Source organism: Aphelocoma coerulescens, chromosome 3 (assembly GCF_041296385.1).
Source record: "Aphelocoma coerulescens isolate FSJ_1873_10779 chromosome 3, UR_Acoe_1.0, whole genome shotgun sequence".
Lineage (NCBI taxonomy): Eukaryota > Metazoa > Chordata > Aves > Passeriformes > Corvidae > Aphelocoma > Aphelocoma coerulescens.
The window spans coordinates 97,985,269-98,005,633 of NC_091016.1; the positions used below are offsets into that span (position 1 = coordinate 97,985,269).

Below are 20,365 nucleotides of genomic sequence, written 5' to 3' on the forward strand. Positions count from 1 at the left end.
TATGTTAGTTTTATGTAGTACTTCATTATGCAGACGTTAAAAGCTGTTTACAAAGGCAAAAATGAGAGACTTAAATTTTTAATGGCAATCAACAAGGAGGAAAACTTCAGCTGTGCAAGAATGTTGCACAGCTGGTGTTTAGGATGGAATTGAAACATAGCTTAAAGACACCCTTCTGCATCTACTGATTTAGAAATGAAAATGACTGCATGTGTAGGGCAGTTTTAATATGCATTGCCTTGTATTTATGCCTCAAAGGGTTGTTCAACAAGCCAGAATTTGTAAGGTGCAGCGTGTTCCAGCAATTTACCCTGATGGTCAGAAGTTGCTGTTTACCCTCATGTAACAAGATGTTACAAAAGTTAAAAAAATCTTCCAGATCAGGAGCTCTTCAGTCATGCCCTAAGAATATGGTTTACATTGCCTTTAGTTTGAAGACTATGTCCAAGGAGGACAGAGCTTTTGAAATTTTGTAATTATTTATTATACTCAATCTGCACTTTATAAACACTATTAAAACTAGGTTATGTTTAGTTTTTAAAACTATCACAATATACTGTAGAAATACAGATTTATTTGAACATCTTTGGCCAAAGAGTCTTCCTTTTTGTCTAAAAATTGACTAACAAATGTCAGATATGGGGCAGCTCAATGGCACACTGGAATCTGTCATGACAGTACCTGTGCTGCTGAAGGATGGCATTACTTTATAAATATATTTTTAAATTAAATGTGAAGTTCAGATCTTCAGCCAAACTTGGTATTTAAGTTTGTAAAACACTGGAATTAATTATATTTAATTCAGTGAACCAAATCTCTGGTTTAAGTCTTTAGTGGCTTTTCATGCTGCACTTGTTAAATTATAATAAATTGGTCCAGTCTATTTTGATCTTTGTTGGACTAAAAATATTTAGAAAAATTTTAAATGCTCAACTGATAGGAGACCAGAAAACCATACAAGAAGTATGTACCTTAGCTCACTAAGTTTTTATGACCAAACCAAAATCTCTAAAATTTGAAACTTTGCATTTACATTCAACATTTAGGTCTGAGCTCCCCACACATGGATTGATTTTTCAACTTCTTTATATCACTTAGTTAAATATATTTCTTTGATTTGAAAAAATAAGTCAGTCAAACAAAGAATATTTACTTGCAACTATATATTGTGTATGTTCAAAAATAAAAGTGCTGTCATCAATGAAAATTATGATTTCCTTGACGCATGGTATCCTAAGAAACTATGTCATGGCCAATAAACCTAAAATGTAAAATGTAGGTTAATATTTTATCTTTGAAATTTATTAAATTTTGTGCATATGTACCACTCAATAGGAAAGAGATGCTTAATTTTCACAAGATTAGATTTCTTATTAACTATAAGTGAACTGGTTCAAAAACTCAATAGCAATATGCTGCCAAACCTGTCCTTGTAATACCTGCTTTATAACAGAATGTATTGGACAATGCTTGTTTGTTTAGAAACGGAGGATGCTTTCTTAGTGTGGTGACAGAACATCATATTAAAAATAAGAAGGCTTGTATCAATAGTGTGCTTACGGTTATATCTATCAATAGAAACAGGAATATTTCCATAAAATCACTCTAAGAATTTGATATTCTATCGATTTTTTTGAAGACCCACTGTATTTTGAATGGTTTTTATTATAATTGCAAGTACATCCTTATCACTGAGTTTATCATTATGACTTTGTTCCATTTAGAGTGGCTTTGTATGTGAAACTGAAATGTTCAAGGAAACTGGAATATTTTATCCTATCCTAAATAAGATTTTAAAACATAAGAAAAGTACATGTTAAATTTGTCTATCACTTGTCTGTTTTCTCACATTAAATGTAATAAATTTCTTAAGTCTTCTGTTACTGTATTTTTCATCAGGCTTTACTGGTGAGTTATGTGAAACAGATGTTTCTGCCTGTCTATCACAACCATGTGGAGCCTCCAGCATCTGTAAAGACATAGTGGGTGGCTATCTCTGTTTCTGTGCACCTGGCTTTATAGGTGAGTTCATAGAAGTGTTGTTTAACATGTTTCCGTCAGTCCTAAACCAGAGAAAAGACGTTTGTTCAAAAATAGCAGTAGATAATTTAGCAGTGTGCCTCTGATTCAGGCAGAAACAAATTTTGTTTCCTGGCACACAAAAGTACTTGGCTGAGTAAGAGCATTCAGCCATACAAAATACTGACTACAATATTTCCACTCCAATTACTCTTTATACTATTTTAGACATGGTGTCTGTCTTATACTGATGTGATTTGAACTCCCAGCCATATGCAAGTCGGCCTTAATTTATCTCCTTTGTGCTCTCTGTAATAATAAGGCTGCAGTAACAAGGGCCTCAACTGCCAAACATGCATCCAAGATCCTAGGCAGGTTTAACTACTCATGTTTGCATCTCCCCTTCAGTCCATTGTCATTAGACTGACTAGATTAAAACTAGTTTGGCTATGTCAGCATACTCACATGGTGTTTTCAAACTACAGTGTAAAAAAAAATCTTTCTAGATCCATATGCAGGTATTTTTGATCAACTCTATGATGAAATAATCAAGGGCAGTAGGAATTCCCTGAGTGGCAGATCATCTCTGCTACCCAGATCCATCCTGTCTAACTCCAGGGACTTTCACAGGGCTCCTAAAGCAGGAATAAGAATACACTAAAATCTCCCTCAATAGTCAAGGACGACAGAGACAACCAGAGGAATTGAAATCTTGAGAAGACTGCATACCTCTTAATTTGCTGTTCTACATCCTTACAGAGGCATCCATTTAGATGAAATAATCTGTAATTTAATAGCTGTAGGTTTTTTGTCTTTAATGCAATGAAATTCGATATCCTGTTTCTATGGTTGGTTTATTTTAGTAATATTATAAAAATATAAAGTAAAATTTTATGATGTTACTTATGATAATCCTTGGTGAGATCTTTTTAAATTGAAATGTTTGTTTAAATTCTTGTATTCATATCTGCATAACAGTAGATTAGTGTTTTTATAGTTTTTCTGTAGTCAATTAAAACCCTTAAAATCCTTCAGAAGCAATCAGGAACTTTATCTATCTTTAAGAATCAGTAATAATGAATTTGATGCCAGAAAAAAATATTAGCTACATCGTTCACAACTAGAAATCAGCATCAATATTTTTTCCCCTGCACATTTACAAATACAAGACAATATCTAACTTTCCGATAATTCATTTTTTAAAAATATGAAAAATATTTGTCCATAACAAAAACATTTCCCAATATGTACCATAGAGATCTTTTAAAAAAACCCATTAATTGATAAATTAATGAAAAAATGATATTACAGAGAAAGATTGTGCTATTTTAATATTTTTTCTTAGAAACCATATTTACACTTTCATGATGTTTTAGGAAAACTTAAGATTTTATTGCCTTTAAATATGAAAATATGCAACTTTTTGAATACATCTGTAAAAGAATCTATAAAATCTTTGGTGAACATTATATTCTGATTTTTCCTTTAACCACCAAGAAATGAGTTCCCCAAAGACAATTTATGGCTCATTGGCAAGAGCTCCCTGTACTTAAGTTCAGTTATTTCATTTTGTTGTTGCTGCCTGCACTGATGATTCACCAATGGTGTGTTCCTAATGAAATGAATCCTTCCCTTGCCTCCAGGTCATAACTGTGAGATTGAAGTGGATGAGTGTCTTAGTGACCCTTGTCACAATGGAGCTACTTGTGTTGATCGCCTGAATGCCTTCAGTTGCATCTGTCAGGATGGATTTGAAGGTATAAAAAAATCCACAGAACGATAACTTTGTAAACTTACTCAGAGTTTTACACCAATTTTTTTTAACATATCAGATGAGATGCATGTATTCATATAAGGGTGTCATCTGAAGTCATAAACGTCAGAAAAAGTGTATCTTGACTAAATTACATGTTCTGTTTTCATGACAGCATGGAACTAGGTGTTTTCTGCTAATTGGTGTCTTGGCTGTTAAAAATGAATCTGTGGGGTTCAGTGAAATTCTGAAAATAGGAAATACTGTTTTCTGCAAGTTTTTTAATATTTGGAAGCTTTAATATCACTGAATTGAGGGGATAAAACAGTTGTGTGGTAAAGGTTTTGTTCTTGGCATATTTTGAATATTTATATAAAAAATTTAATGGCTTTGATAAGTGGGTGAATTAATAGCTGCAGCTATGTTTTCAGCTTAGATTAGGAATTTAAAGTGTATCCATTTTCTTTTCAAAGCACTGTTTTAAACATCATGTATATTTAATAATTAAAATACAAATCAATCCATAATTCAAATGTCCCAGTGCAAAATATTACAATTCTACCACTCATATATTCAGAATAATTATCACTTGCATTTTTAAATTTAAATATTTCTTTAAATGCTTTTAACTTCCCAAATCATGCAATTGATGTAATTTTTCATTTATTCTTCAAATTATAAGAAATTAGGTTCAGTGAAAAATATTAGCAATAAAGTATTTTTATAATTTGAGTAGTTATGTGGGGTTTTTATAGTCTAGATTGGAATAAATTTTCTTCTTGTCTATAACAGATTTCTTTTTCAGTTTTTTGGGAATACATCTTTTGCCTTATCATGAACACAAGAAATATTTCCTCTCACACCACTGCAGTGCAGTCGATTATACTTAATGTCATTTGGTTTCTGTTCTTCTATATTTCTATAATAAGAAAATTTTCTGTTTTAAGCCTTAGTAAAATATTTGATTACTGTACTTTTAGTGTATTTGAAAAATGGTGAACAACTTAAACATTAAGAAGATGAACATCTGTCACAGACACCCAGATTTGAATATAAAAAGGATTACAAATAGATTCTGATATGTGAATTATATTCAGTTAAAATAAATGTTGGTATTTACCTAAATGTGCCATGGAATAACTTCTTTCTCCTTTCCCTGATTCTATATTCATAGGTACAACTTGTGAAGCAAATATAAATGAATGTCACTCCTCTCCATGTCTTCATAATGCATCATGTGCAGACCTTACTGGTGAATATAAATGCATCTGTCTACCTGGTTTTACTGGTGAGTTGTTTTCATAGCAAGCCTTGTTTTCCACAGCCAGATAGTCCACAAAGCATCCATTAAGACATTATTGACTAATTTGCTTGTATTTTATTCTCATTTCTCTTTATCTGCCCTGGTGTAATGTTTAATTTGCATTCCAACAAACTGGAACACTGACTGTGTCTGTGAACTATATAGCACAAGATAAATTAGTCTTCATATAAAAGGGCCTTCAAAGCTTACACACACAAGGAAGACTAGTTACCATTTAGGAACTCAGAAATAAGTTGGTATGTATTTGTGCTGATAAGAACTAAATGAATGCTGGTATTAGTAATGTGGCTGTTTATCTGCTGATGTATGTTAGCATATTTTCACAAGTTACCTCAGATTTTTGTGGTGCAAATGAATTAGAAATTGGCACCGGATTTTTTTAGTAAATATTCAAATCTTTCATCTTTTCAAAGGTGCAAGATGTGAAACAGATATAGATGAGTGTGCTTCATTTCCCTGCAAGAATGGAGCCACCTGCATTGACCAACCTGGTAATTATTTCTGCCAATGTGTGGCTCCGTTTAAAGGTAATGAACACCAAGGGAGATGGGAAAGCAAACATAATTAACTTTAGAAGGCATTTCTGTCAGTTGTCTAAATGCATTTCACTCTTCCTACAGCATTAATAGTCCTTCACTTTCTCAAGCAAAGCTTTCAAAGTGACCATCCATATATGCCTTAGGCTGCAAGTAAAGTGAAGGGGATATTGTTTATACATCTGCTAGGTGTGTTTCTTTATTAAACAAAATTGATACTTTAACATCAGTTTGTTAACAGAATACAATTGCTTACAAAATAAGAAGTATATACCCATTAAGCTCCCATCACAAAGACTGGTTGATTTTCTAAACAGTTTTGTCTCTAATTTTATTGGTCATGGCATTCTCTAAATTATTTTATCATTTTTAGAAAACAATTTATGGCTACCTTGGATCCAGAAACTGTGTGTGATTATTTGTCTTGATGCTTTTAAAGGAAATACATTTAAATTTCAAGGGTTATTGTGACCTTTTTCATAGAAATCTTGGGGTTAAATTTTAAACATTTACTGCTAAAATAATTTAAAGTAACAAATTATGTGATGTTCTTGAACAAATCTAGTTCAAGTGATAGTCTCAATTAAAAGCACCTATTGATTTATAAATTAAATATAAACACATTTTTCCTCCAGCAGTTCAATATAATGATACTTACTTAGGATTCCAGAATAATCATTAAAAGGCAATTTTCCTGGTATGTTGAGACAGCAGGACTTTTCCCCTTTAGGGAAGATGGTTGAATAAAATTCATTATTCATGAGCTCATGAACAAACACTCATGTTTGTTCTTATTATGTTAATTAATGGTCAAAATTTAGTTTGTCATTTTTATTAGTTTTAATTTATGTTCTACTGAATAAAATCCAGTACAATAACAAGTAAATGACTACTGCAGTATCAGAGTTGCCTCTGTGCAGGAAGACATAAAACAATTTTCAGTACATGTTTAGAAATACTAGTCTCTTGAGTATGTCTTACAAAAGGAGCCAGATTTCCAGAAGACTTTGGTCTTCATTTAGATATTTAAGCAACTAATTAAAAATTCAGAAAATCAACCTTTCTATAGTCATCTTCCAAGAGACTAGCAGTGTCTCATATGCTCAATGGAAAAGGTAAGCCCTGCTGGCAAGACTCATAAAATATAACTGAGATCCTCTGAGAACATTATAGGAGAAAGTAGTCAGTGTCCTGCTGTGCCACTTAGACACTCACAAGTCTATGGGCCCAGATGGGATCCACCTGAGGGTACTAAGGAACTGCCAGAAGAGCTCACCAAGACACTCCCCATCATTTGTCATCATTTCTGGATAACTGGGGAGGTAGGTCCCAGATGACTGGAGGTTGACTAGAGTGTGATGCCCATTCTCAGGAAGGGTTGGAAGCAGGATTCAGGGAACTAGAGGCTTGTCAGCCTGGCCTCGGCACCTGGCAAGGGTATGGAACAGATTATCTTGAGTGTGATCACATAACACCTACAGGACAACCAGGGGATCAGACCCAGCCAGCATGGGTTTAGGATAGACAGGTCCTGCTTGACCAACCTGATCTCCTTTTATGACCAGGTGACCCACCTGGTGGATGATGGGAAGGCCGTGGATGTTGTCTACCTGGACTTCATCAAAGTCTTTGATACTGTCTCCAAGAGCATACTCCTGGAGAAGCTGGTAATCCATGGCTAAGACAGGTGCACTCTGCACAGGGTTAACTGTCTGGATGGCCAGGCCCAGAGAGTGGTGGCGAATGGACTCACATCCATGTGATGGCCAGTGACTAGTGGGGTTCCCCAGGGCTCAGTAGGGGAGCTAGTCCTGTTTAATGTCTTTGTCAATGATCTGGATAAAGGACCCAAGTGCACCCTCAATCAGCTTGCAGATGACACCAAGTTGGGCAGGATTGTTAATCTGTTGGAAGTTAGGAAGGCTCCACAGAGGGATGTGGACAGGCTGATTCAGTGGGCCAAGGTCAATGGTATGAGGTTTGAAGAGAAGGGTCCTACACTTTGGTCACAGAAACCCTATTCATCCCTACATGCTGGGGGCAAAGTGGCTAGAAAGCTGCCCAGCAGAAAAGGACCTGGGGTTGACAGCGGTTGAACATGAGCCAGAGTGTACCCAGGTGGCCAAGAAGGCCAATGGCATCCTGGCCTGAATCAGTGATAGTGTGGCCAGCAGGACCAGGGCAGGGATTGTCCCCCTGTACTCAGCACTGGTGAGGCCCCACCTCAAGTCCTGTGTCCAGTTCTGGGCCCCTCACTACAAAAAAGACACTGATGTGCTGGAGGATGTGCATATAAGGGCAACCAAGCAGGTGAGGGTTCTGGAGTGTAAGTCATACCAGGAGTGGCTGAGGGAGCTGGGGTTGCTTAGCCTGTAGAGGAGGAGGCTCAGGGGAGACCTTATTAATCTCTACAACTTCCTGAAAGGAGATTGAAGCAAGGTGGGGGTTGTTCTCTTCTCCCAGGCACCAAGAAACAGGACAAGAGGGCATGGCCTTTAGCTGAACCAGGGAATGTTCAGGTTGAACATCAGGAAGAATTTCTTCACTGAAAGGGTGATTAACCATTGGAATGGGCTATCCAGGGAAGTACCAGTGCTGCCATCCCAGGAGGTGTTCAAGAAAAGACTGGCACTTAGTGCTGTGGTTTAGTTGACAGGGTGGTGATTGGTCAATGGTTGGACTCGATGACCTTGGAGGTCTTTTCCAACCTAATGATTCAAGGATTCTATTCTACTCTATGATAATATTTTTCATACAGGATGTCTGAGGCTGTTTACTTTTTCACAGCTTTATTCAACACCTTCCAAAATCAAATTCTTATACTGATTTTACCTAGATTTATATGGGTATAAATAAAAGCAGACTTAGTTTCATATGGAAACTCTACCCTGTCTCACACCATCTGTTTATTTAGTATTAAACTTCTGTAAATGTAGCCTTTAACAGATCCACTGTAAGCCTACATAATGGTTAGTTAAACTATGTTTTCTAATTGTGTGGATATATTCAGGTTATTTTAATGAACAGCTTTGTGTGTGCTAATTAAAGATTACAGAATTACTTAGTTAAGAAAGTACAAGCATTATGCTAATGGCAAAAATTATATAGGAACACCTGCTTTGGTTTTGAGTATGTTCACAGATTTTCTTGTTTCTGATATTTTCAGTGGAAAACCATAAATGCTGTATGATGAATGCTGTCATTTACCTGGAAAGCAATCTAAAGTTGTATTTCCATAGTATATTGCAATGAATTGATTGTTCCATCACAATATCTGACTTGAAGGGCATGCACTACTGCTAGGAACATATTATATATCAGGAACATGTACCAGCAGATCAGATGTACAGCAGACCTCTACTATACAGACTGTGGAAATAAGGAATTCAGAGCATGATTTGGACATTCAGGTGCATTCATACAAAAGATAGCCTGTCAGATTAAGCTAGAAACTTATTCTATATATAGAAACTGGTTTACATATGTTTATCTTGCTTTTGTGTTTATTTCCTTGACTATTTGACTATTTTTGTTTATTTTGACAGGGAGACTAAGGAAGATTATGACCAGAAAGTTTTATTTTTTCCTTTTTTCTTCCCCTCATTTTCTCATGTTTTTTTAAAAAGGAAAAAGCAAATTTTTGCTTTCTTCACATTTCAAGACTCCTGGGAGCAAGTAAAGATGCTATTCATTTTTATGCTATTCATTTTCATTTTTTTATAATATCCTGAAAGGGTACTTTTTTATATTTAAAAACTTTTTTATTAGTTGTATATAAATATGAAGTCATCAGAACTATAATTAAAGTATTACTCGGTACTCATAGTTTCCTGTATTTTTCTTGGAGGGCGCAGTGGGCTTGTTTGTTTGTTTGTTTGGGATTTTTAAAGCACAGATTTGTCTACTTAAAAAAAATTTTTAATTCTTTCCATTGGCTTTCATAGAATAATGGGAGACATCAAAGCCTTTTAAGAACAATGATACTTGGACAGTGACATATATCTAGATTTTTCTTCAAATGTCTCTAGTCCAGGTTGTGAAAATTAACTCTACAAGTCTGACAGGCCAATGAAGTTTTACTTCTCCTGGGGGCACCAAGTCTTTTTTAGAAAATCCAGTTTTCATAAAGTAAGTGGATAGAGAGCACTGGAGAATTTTATCTTCTGATGCTGCTGGTGTAACCTTAGTAAAACTAATGCATTCCTCTCCATCAGTGTTCTTCTGAGAGTAGAATTCCCCACATGTAGTGCAGATCACGGTCTTTCTATAAATTCTAGTGTTTCATTGGAATTTTGGCCACTGAAATTACTACCTTTGACTTTTCCCAAATGTTCAGACAAACAGCTTGAGTATACTAGCAGTCCACTTATGTCTAATTCAAGAGAAAATGGAATAAACTTATAAGACTTTCAGATATAAAACAACATCCTTGTCAACATCTAATAATGTTCTAATTAATAAATATGATAGCTGAAGTATTTCCATCCTATTTTGGCCAAGTTCCTTGTCCTTGTGGAGTTGAAAATTGATTTTCTGTTTTCCAAAATCATTGAGTTTTACCTGTAGTCCCAAAAAGGTACAAAATAATGAACTTCAAAGTCCCTATACTTTTCTATCATAACTCTTTTGACCTTGGTTTGGAGAAGCTGAAGACTTGATTAATGGAAGAAAATCTACACCATATTGTGTTATTAATCTGGTTAGAGAAAGAGATTCCTGTGTAAACCCACAGTAATCCTAGAAGTTACTTAGACCCACTGATCCTGTGCTGTGACTAAGACTAAACAGAGAAAAAAATAGCATCTAGGTCTGTATAATATGCTTTTCCATTTATAATAGTTATCCATGCCAGAAGTACTGTATGTGTCTGTGAATATGTTCTAATTAGTCAAACATGACAACCCAGTTATAAAAGTCCAGTTCTCTGTTTCTGTTGGTTTTCAGCAGTGTTCTGCCACCAACCTGTATGGTACAAGCCATTATCACACCCCATGCTTTAAAGCTGGAATGGTCATGCTGCCACTTACATATACTGCAGTGTGATGTTCTTTACATATAGTATTTAACCTTAGTATGTCTGGTACAGTTGCTTCTGCTTGGTTGTAATATATTTGTACCTGCAAATATGCATTTTAAAAATGTCTCCACTTTCACCTGTTTTCTATCCTAACTGAGGTACAACAGTGATAGTCATGTATATGGGACATTTTGTATCAGTAGACATTCTGAAGTTCTTCAGAAACAGAGAAGAGAGAAGCTGTTGTATTCCCTGCTGACAAAGCAACTGGAACTGGGAGAAGGAAGGAGGATAAATGTGTTTTGAGTGCGAGACAAATCAAATATTTTAATATTCTTAATATTATCAAGACTTTGATTCCGTTACAGTACCCTAGCTGAGAAATTATTGTAATAATATTTCTATTATGATATTGATTCTAAAATTGAAGTCTTTCTATAATAGAATCACAGTTATTACAGAATTGATGTTAAGTCCTTTGGCAGAGAGCAAAACGAGTGAGAAACATATAGTGAGGCAGTATCTCATTTAGGGGTCTTAATGGCTTCACGAAAGGTGGAATGAAAGCTCCCATGGCTCTATCAGAAAATACTGTGTTGTCCCATTAAAAATTCAAACATATTCAAAAGCACTGCAATTAGTAAATGTTATAACATCTAGATGTATATCCGTGCTGTTTGTATTGGTGGTTTTAGTGTTTTGTACTAAAGAACATTGAGGTATAATAAATATTCTTTTAACAATCAGGTTCATAGCAATAAATGGAACCTTACTGTTGACAGCTTTGAAATGCCAACATTTTAATGTCTCCCATAGCCACCTCAATGAAGCTACTCACAACTAATAGAGAGCAGTCGTTGCTGAGAATGTAGCAGAGAGAGTTTGTCCCTGTATCAGGCAAGCTGCTTTGCAGAATTCTTAGCATGCAAAAGGTGAACGTTCTCACTACAGTTTCTAGACCAGCTCATTTTTACAGAAGATAAAGTAAGACTTATAAGGCTGCTTTTTTTCTTATTTGGTACTATTGATAGCTAAGAACAGATCTTGCACTCCCACACCAGAACTGCAAATTTTCCCCATTTTCTACACTGGTATTTGAGGCAAAGATGAAACTAACAACATTTCTGTGGCACATGGACTGAGCGAGTAATCTGCTGTTTCCACAGAAAGCTCAGGAAGGAAGAAAGCATTAAAAATCCTGTTTCAATTAAAGACTTTATATTGGATATATGATAGTCCTATGAGAGTTAACATGATTTTTTTTTCCTTAAAAAATAAAGGAAAAAAACCACCAGTTGTTTAGTAACTTGTTTTTAATGAATGGAGCAAAGATTTTTATCCTTTGATCCAAATTATTTACATTACTCATTTCAAAAAATGCACTGTATGTATTTTGTCTAGATGTTGCTAATAGGTATGACCTTTTAAATCAAATATATGCAATTGCAGAGGAAAATCGAAATTCAGTTCTGAGGAAATGTCTACTTATATCTTGCAGCCTTAATGACACATGTCTCCAAATGTGTTCCAATTAAGATTAAAGCAAAAATGGTAATTGACCATCAAACACGTTGCAAAAGAAAGTAAACTAGTAAGAAAGGCAACTCAGCAGAAAAAAAATGCTTAAGTCTGTTGGAAAACAAGAGTAATAATGGAGTTTTCATCACAGGACACTCTATTATGGGAACAGCTAATTACAAAACAGATAATAAGTAAGAAATGTAAGTGCTCATGAAGGCAAAAAGCTAGAGTAGAGATAATGGAGCAATTACTTTTCCAGTGCTCATAGGCCAAACCTCAGTCTTTCCTGTGCCAAGCCCCGTGTGAAAAGGCAGGTTTGCAAGACCTGTGGCTCTTTCTAGCATATCTCTGTGTTAGACCATAAACCACTATATTCTGTTCAACATCAGGTTTTATCTTGTTTTGCCAGTCTCTTGACATTGAACAGCCAAATAAAATTTTATTTAGAGGAAAAATGAAACTGATGCATAGATATATGAAGGGCACTCTGCATGACATAGGAGCTTTTTGAGAGAAGAGAAGCAGTGTCCATGTTTGGGTTAAATCACCTAGAAAACATGCACTGCCTCTGAACGATGAAGGATATGTAATGCCTAAATGGAAATCAGTATGAGCTGGGACCTGCTGTTGGCTCATATGTGAAGTCACTGCAGGACTTTGGAATTTTTTCTGATATTTCTATTGGGTTTTGTATTGTTCCTAAAAGCTGACAACTAGATGAATAAACTCAGCTGCTTCTGTCTCCAAAATGAAAGAATTCAGAGAGAAAGGCTTATTCCTAGATATTTCTAGTGTCTATTTAGGTGCTTTTGGTTATGTTAGATATACACAAGGGTCTGGCAGATATGACAAGGTCTGTAGGAGAGCTGTGGCCTTCCAGAACAGCACTGAGAACACAAAAAGGCATTTCTAAAAGCTGTGTTTGCTTAATTCTGTCTGTATAAATTCGGTGAGGTAAGTGCTGTAGATTCAACTCTGCTTTTAGTTTGCACCTTGGGACACATCTTGATCCACAAGAAGAATTTTCTAAGCTTTTACAGCCATGAGTAATCTGGGAATACTTCACATGTAAATCCAATCACCTACAGCTGATAAGGGGTTTGAATTTCATCAGTTATTCTGTGGGAATGGCGTACAAGATCCTCTATTCAGGAAGCATATTTAAGTTATGGAGATGATACAAGTTATCTTCATTGCAAATGGAAATCTGGCCCTTAGTTTTCCAGAAAGCATGTGCGAGCTACCATTTTTAAAGACTTAAAACATGGTTACCTTTTCCAGGGCTGCCCTGCAAATCATGAAGGCATTGCTGCTGCTCAAAGAAAAGTTTACCAAATTTCAGAGGGGTTTTTTTGACTACCGATGCAAAAGTTTTTAGCTTTATTTTTCTATATAGTGAGCCCACTTCTGGCATAAGGTCATCTGCCAATATGAAAAAATAAAAGTAATAAAATTATAATCTTGGTATTAATTGCTATAAATAACATCTGTTAAATCACTCCAATTTTAAGAAAATGAAAGTGTGATCTCGGAACTCAGAAGAGTTTGACCACCAGAACTAAAGGTAGCCATTATTGCAACTCAAACTGACACCCACAAGTTCTAGGCCATAAGGAAAACCTAAGCTTGATACAAGCTTTCTGTAAGTTTGCCACACATACTATCAATTTAAATTGAATGCTGATGCAGATAAAATAAAGAATGAAAACACAAGCATTACCATATATTTCAGTAGAAATAAATTTTTGCTAATTGTTTTCCTTAGTGGAATTCTTCTTTTGGTTTCTGAGAAAGAGTGAAGGATGTTTTCATGTTGAAATGTGAAATTCACAGATGTGGATACAGATCTATCTTCATTGTTTATTCATTACAAACTTGTGTATTTTGAAGAAAAAAAATGCACCTAAATAATATATTCAACTTCTTCTTTTTTATATTTTTACAGAAATTTATACAGGTATGGAGAAGTATCTGTGTGATCTTCATTTTAAAATTTGTGATGTGGGTCTTTCTCATACTCTATTTCAGCACTCTTGCATGCTCTGCATTATCATATATAATGAAGGAAATATATTTTTACTTGAAAAATGCTAAGTATTGTTTTTCAAATATCCTTCCATTAAAAAAACCCAAAGTATATGATTTTCAATTTTTAAGTATGGGTATCAGAGAAAATGCTTTTTCACTGCTTATATACAGAATGTCAAAGCAATTCCTTTAATGGAAATTAGAATTTGGACTTCAAAGAAAATAATGGATTTGCTATAAATTTGAAGTGTAAGAAAATACTTGCTATGTTTTTAAACTGTTATTATAATACTCAGCTTAATTTCAAGTAATATGAAAATATGCGTGCTTCAGTTATTTTTCTATTTCCTACCTACATCCAGGGTACTTCTGTTTTTTTATTTACTTTTATTAGTCTTTAATCATCTCAGTTCTGGAGATCTTTTCTTTTTTATGTCCCATAGCAGACCAAGATAAGCAGGCACTTTTTAAAATAATGGCAAGCTTAGAGGTACATCTAAGCTTCTCAAGTTTTTGAACTTTTAATAGAGACAATTTTATCTTTAGCATTAAGACATTTAATATTTACAGTTGCAAGGAACTCAAATTTTAGGTATCTAACTTCTTGCTCATTAGTGTTCCTAGGATTTTATGGTAAGTCTATGAAAGTGTTTGGGGGTAAGAGCTACTGAGCTGTGTTAAGTTGATGAAAAAAACCCCACATATTTCTCTAAAGTGATCAAATAACTTTTGAATTAAAATTGTTGTATCCATTCATTTCAAAAGGATAATCTTGGGAAAAACAGTAAGTTGCATATAGATTGGGGCCAGGGTTTGGGGGGCGTGGGGAGGCATGCCTTTATATAGCTCCATAGTGCCTTTGCACACTGGGTTATCTCCCATAACTAAATGCATTTTAATTTTTATTGTAAAGTATTCAATTTACTTAATTTATCATGGAAAATGGTAGTGATTCATTCCAACATTAGAAGTGTATTTTAGCTCTGTTGATAAAAGGTAAGTTAAAACAGGCTGAAACAATGCTGTTGCAGTGGTGTTATGATCACAGAATCGCAGTGCTGGTGCTGCTACCTGCTTGGTAGTTCTTGAAAGTTTCGTGTCCTCATGAGTGCATATTTAACACCATTACCAGACTACTTGTTGTAATTTAGGAAATTGCCATCCAAATGACTCACTTGTCTTTCTGGTATGTAGATACAAAAATGCTGCTAGCAAGGATTTTCTTGCTATTTTCTAAGCCCGTGAGAGACTTTTCTCTTTCACAGAAGAGGTAGCAGGGAATGTAAACAACCAAGCCACCTGCAACCTTGAAAAGTCTTGTTTATGGTATAGTAGAAAATATTTTGACAATGGATGTTTAGGATTTTAGCCAATCACCCAGGGGGTGGCTGGTCCTTTGTCCAATTAGACTATGAAGAAAAAAGTCTATAAAAGAGTTTGTAAAATAATTAAATAAATCAATCTTGCTGCACAATTCCTGCCTGTTGGATCTTCTCTCCTCCTCTTCCCTATGGCTGCGTGACACAGTGATATACCCTAGGAACCAGGCCTGCAGTAATACTGGTAGATATTTTATTTTCAGTATATTGTCATAATTGTGCCAGCAGTCTGCAATGAGATATATTTTGCAGTCCATACTTTTACAGCTAAATACTGAATTTGAAAACTGTTGTCAGATTTAATTCCTTAAAATGTTAGTAGCAAATGTTTTATTTATTATTTTCCTAAAAAATAGCAACATTGAAGAGATGTCACTTCTGATTATAGGAGCATTCAGTACTATACGTCAAAACATTTCATGTACGTATTTATGCTGAGCAAATAAAACAAACAAATATCAATAGTTTCACATAAAGAAATGGAAATTTATCTCAGGCAATTTATTTTCCATGCCATTTTTATAAATTAGGCTTTTGACCTTTAGTAATAGCCTAAAAAGGACAGTCCTTTTCAGCCAAGTCTATTTTTAGTGTTCCTTTCTGGTATTTAGAAATTCTACCCTAGAAGTATTATAAGCAAATACAGTAGAAAAGGAAACTCATTAATATCAGCAGAATGAAATTTCTGAATATGCAATATGCTTCTCGCTCCTTAAAAAAAAAGTGGTTTCCAAATAAATATTCATTATTTGATATATAGTATGCTAACAGAGAAGCATACTATATGCTATGAGTATATGCTTATATGTAGATAAAGAAGTATAATACTTAATGCAATATATTATGCAACTGTAAAGTAAATTGTCCTTCAGCTGACTGTTTAATTTAATCATTTCTGCGTATAGTTTTGGGGTTTGTTCAGGTTTATTCTAATAGGCCTTTAGTTGCCTATTAAAGACAATCTATTATTGTAATTAATAAAATGTAGCTAAGAATCAAACAAGCAAAAAGGTTAAATCTGTCTAATGGAAATAAGCACAGTTGTAAAGATGATCTGAAGTTAATTAATTAATTAATTAATTTCTGGGCTGGATTCTTTCACATTTCATCTGTTGGGCATTCTCTTTTTTGTCAGCTGTGTAGTGAACATTACCTTCTTAATTTGTGATGGCCAATTTAAAAATTCTGATAAGTCAGCGAGAGAAGACAGTTTATGAACTTTCCTTGCACAGCACTCCTTTTTGTCAACAATCACAGACTTGCTATTTCAGAAACTTTTCAAATCAAGTGAGAAGCTTCATATGTTTAGTACAAAATAGACGTATTGAAATCAATCAGCAACCATGAAACATTTGTACAAAAATGTTTGTACAGAAATTCTTCAACAAATATTTAGAAGAGACAGAAAATGCTGAAAACATAAAAACTGTTTTCTGATTAAGTTACTTTTATAGAAAAAATTTCAACCTATAACCTGTTTGCTACTTGACTTATCCTTAGTCATACATCTTTTTACAGCTTTGTAAAAAAATGCTGGTGTAAGAGCAACAGTAGCAAGTGAACTTGTTTTGCAAATGTGTAACCACCAGTGCCTACTACTATCCAACCTTAACCTTTGTGTGGATGCGCTAGAATGTTGCTATTATGTTAGAACTTTAAAAAAAAAAAATTATATTAACTCACCCAATTTTCTTACTTTCTTGGTCTCTGTATTGATTAGCACTAATAACGAATTAATTAACAGTGAAAGATTTTCAGAAATGTGTTAAAATAATACAAACAGTTGTGATTCTCTGAGTAAGGGAATAGTCTTTTTACTTATTAATTCTTAACACTGAGAGTTAAAAATTAATTGATTCAGGGGAAGGGACTGAGTGGGATGGACACAGTCTTATTATTTTATTACCTTTTGTTTTACCAATCCTGCAGTTAGAATAGGAATGAAACCTTTGCCACTTCTGACAGTAGCAGAAGAAAAGATTTTTCATGCAATGATATGCATGAAAGCTGGGTGGGAGGAAAAAGGCATTGACTATCTAATTAAAGAGTGTTGAATATTGTTTGAAATAAGGCACTGAAAAAGTATTATAATATTAATAGCAACTAACATAATTCCACGTGGTTTAGCCCCCTTTGGTAAACTACTTTATGTCCATATTTTAATTTGTCATTCTTTATAAATCTCAGGATAATTTAATTTTTTTTTTTCTTTGTGCCATTTCACTTTACTATAGTTAGAATGAAAGAAGCAATTTGTTTTCCCTAATTCCTTAAAAAGAGGGAAAATCTATTTTTTTAAGGAAATAATTTTGGTGTAATTTCAAATCTGCACAAAATTCACTGTAATTCGTACTCTTCTGGGGAGCTTGAGCAAGAATCAAGTTCCTGTTTGCAGAACTCCATGGGAGGAAGGTGCATGAGCTCCTTGCCACGCATCCTGGTTTAGTTTCCACGTGCCAGGGGAAGCACCTAGCGAGTAAGAACAGGCTACACAGGATCAGTGATAACAAAATGGAAGATGAAGAAGTTCTTAGAGACCCTGAAGGGAGAAAGCGTGTTATCCACAACAGCAGGATGGGAGGAGAAGATCAGGGTAGGTAGAAGATACACTTAGGCATGGGGAGAAAGAGACTCTACAACTGTGAAGGATGGAAGATGATTCCTTTGATTACTTGGATGAGAGGTTTTATCTGGAAGGGCAAGTAAGCTGTCTGAGTCAGATACATCCACCCTCATCAGTACCACTGAAATAAAGCAATGGTTGACAACAGATAAGACACTTCTCTGAGGGAGAGTGGTACCAGTCAACCAGACCTGATCTCAAAGGATGTTTATTTGCATGTCAGAAATCTCAATGTGGGAAAGAGTTTGGGTGATTACCGGAGCTTGCTTACTTTTGCTGCTTGTCCATGACAGCACCAATGGCAATGCCAACAGCGACCCAGAGCATATCAAAGGTGACTAGGGGACTCTAGCAGCAGGGGCAAAAGCTGTGGGGAGCCCAGATAGAGTTTTCCCAGCGCTGCTGATAGTAAGAGAAGCATCCTGGGGGTTACTATGTAATTAATGTCACAGGCAAGACTTTATTGATACATCACTCAAGTAGATGAGGCAGAATGGAACGGCAACCATTTAAAGATATGTTGTGGTGGATGTCTGCTACAGATAGCTTGATCCAGAAAAGTTTATGAAGTCATCTTTAGGAAACTGGGAAAAGACTTAGGAACATTAGTTCTCCTTGAGATATTACCACACTGAATTTTGCTGGAAAGACAACATGGAAAGATACAAATAATTGGCCATGTTGACAAATTTTTTAAACAATTGCAGGGTGAGACAACTAGTGGTAGGTATTTATCTGTATTTTATATTCGTGAAGAAACGAGGAAGTTTGGGATGTAGTGAAAAAAACTTTGGCAATAATGACAGTGAGATGATAGAGTTCATAATCTTAAGAGAAATGAGAAATTCAAGTAGTGTAATAATGATTCCAAACTTCAGTGAGCTGGTTTTCATTCACTCAGAAATCTGTTTGGCAAGCTCCCGTTAGAGATTGCACTGAAGGGAAAAAGGATTTGTCTTGAGCTCACTGATTTATCTTAAAAGACAGATTCCTCAAAGCACAGTTCTTTCCAATGCGCACGAACTCAAGCAAGTGTGGCAGAAAAACAGATAAATGGGGCACTCCTGAGTGAGTGTAAAGAGAAAAGGAAGTGCACAGAAGGTAGATGTGAAGGTAAAGCTACCTCTCCAGGTAAAGAAAATTAAGTACTGCATTACTGGATCATCTGACAGTTCCATTTAGGATTGTGAGCCATGTGTTAAGCTTATTTGTGTTATTCCACTTTAGGAATCAGCAGGGTTTTCACTCATGTCAAGCTGTTGTGATATAAATATGAAAACTTCAGGGCAAAATCTCAATGAGCCATATGGCTTCTTTTGCTGTGCAATTTCATGAATTCCAGATCTGAGAGTGTTGGCTGATCATCCTGCATCAGAGAGATCATAAGCATAAAGACAGGGAACAACTTGTGTTGTTTTTTCCTCTTTTGTCTGCATCATTACTGGGGTCAAAGGGTTGTTGGATTTTTTTTAACCTCAGTTGTGTTCCTGCTTGTTGTTCTTGTTATTAAAAGCCTTTAGAATTCAGCCCTTAGATGACTGTCTTACAGTAAGCAGTCAACTCACCTACAATCCTGCTGACATTTTGGACAGTGTTTGTTTCATTATTGTGAAGGCTCCTGGCAGGAGCTGTGGCCTGTGGGGGGCCTGCACTAGAGCAGGGCAAAAGTGTGAGGATCAGAAAAGAGCTGTCATGGACTGACCACAGTTCCCATCCCCCATCTCCCTGTGTTATTCAAGGGTGAGGAGGAGGTAGAGGAGTCTGGGGTGAAGGAGTGAAGTTGAGTCTGAGAGAAAAGAGGGGTAGAGAAAGGTGGTTCTAGCTTCGTGGGGTTTTATTACCATCCTATGCTATTTTTAATTGGCAATGAATTCAATCAGTTTTCCTCCAGCTGATTCTATTTTTTCCATTACAGTAATTTGTAAATAATGTCCCTATCTTTATCATGGTCCACAAGGTTTTCTATCTTGTTTTTTTCACCTGCCTGTTGAGGAGGGGTTAGAGAGTGGCTGGATGGGCATCTGTTAACTTCCAAGGTCAACCCACTGTAGTGTAACTGTGTGGATTATATTTTCCACATGATTACCCAGGTGTTTTATCTTGTAGTGTCACATTGCCCATCACTGAGTTAAGGTTACAGACTCCTTGAAGAACAGAAAGGTTGT

General features: G+C 35.3%; 1 protein-coding gene across 1 annotated transcript in view; it reads left to right on the forward strand.

Moving 5' to 3' along the window:
* EYS (eyes shut homolog) overlaps nucleotides 1-20,365 on the forward strand; it is a 750,542-nt gene that overhangs the window by 212,236 nt on the left and 517,941 nt on the right. The window contains exons 15-18 of the mRNA XM_069011357.1: nucleotides 1,900-2,022; nucleotides 3,663-3,776; nucleotides 4,947-5,060; nucleotides 5,510-5,623. Coding sequence (XP_068867458.1) covers nucleotides 1,900-2,022; nucleotides 3,663-3,776; nucleotides 4,947-5,060; nucleotides 5,510-5,623 — 465 coding nt within the window. The remainder of the gene's footprint in view (nucleotides 1-1,899; nucleotides 2,023-3,662; nucleotides 3,777-4,946; nucleotides 5,061-5,509; nucleotides 5,624-20,365) is intronic.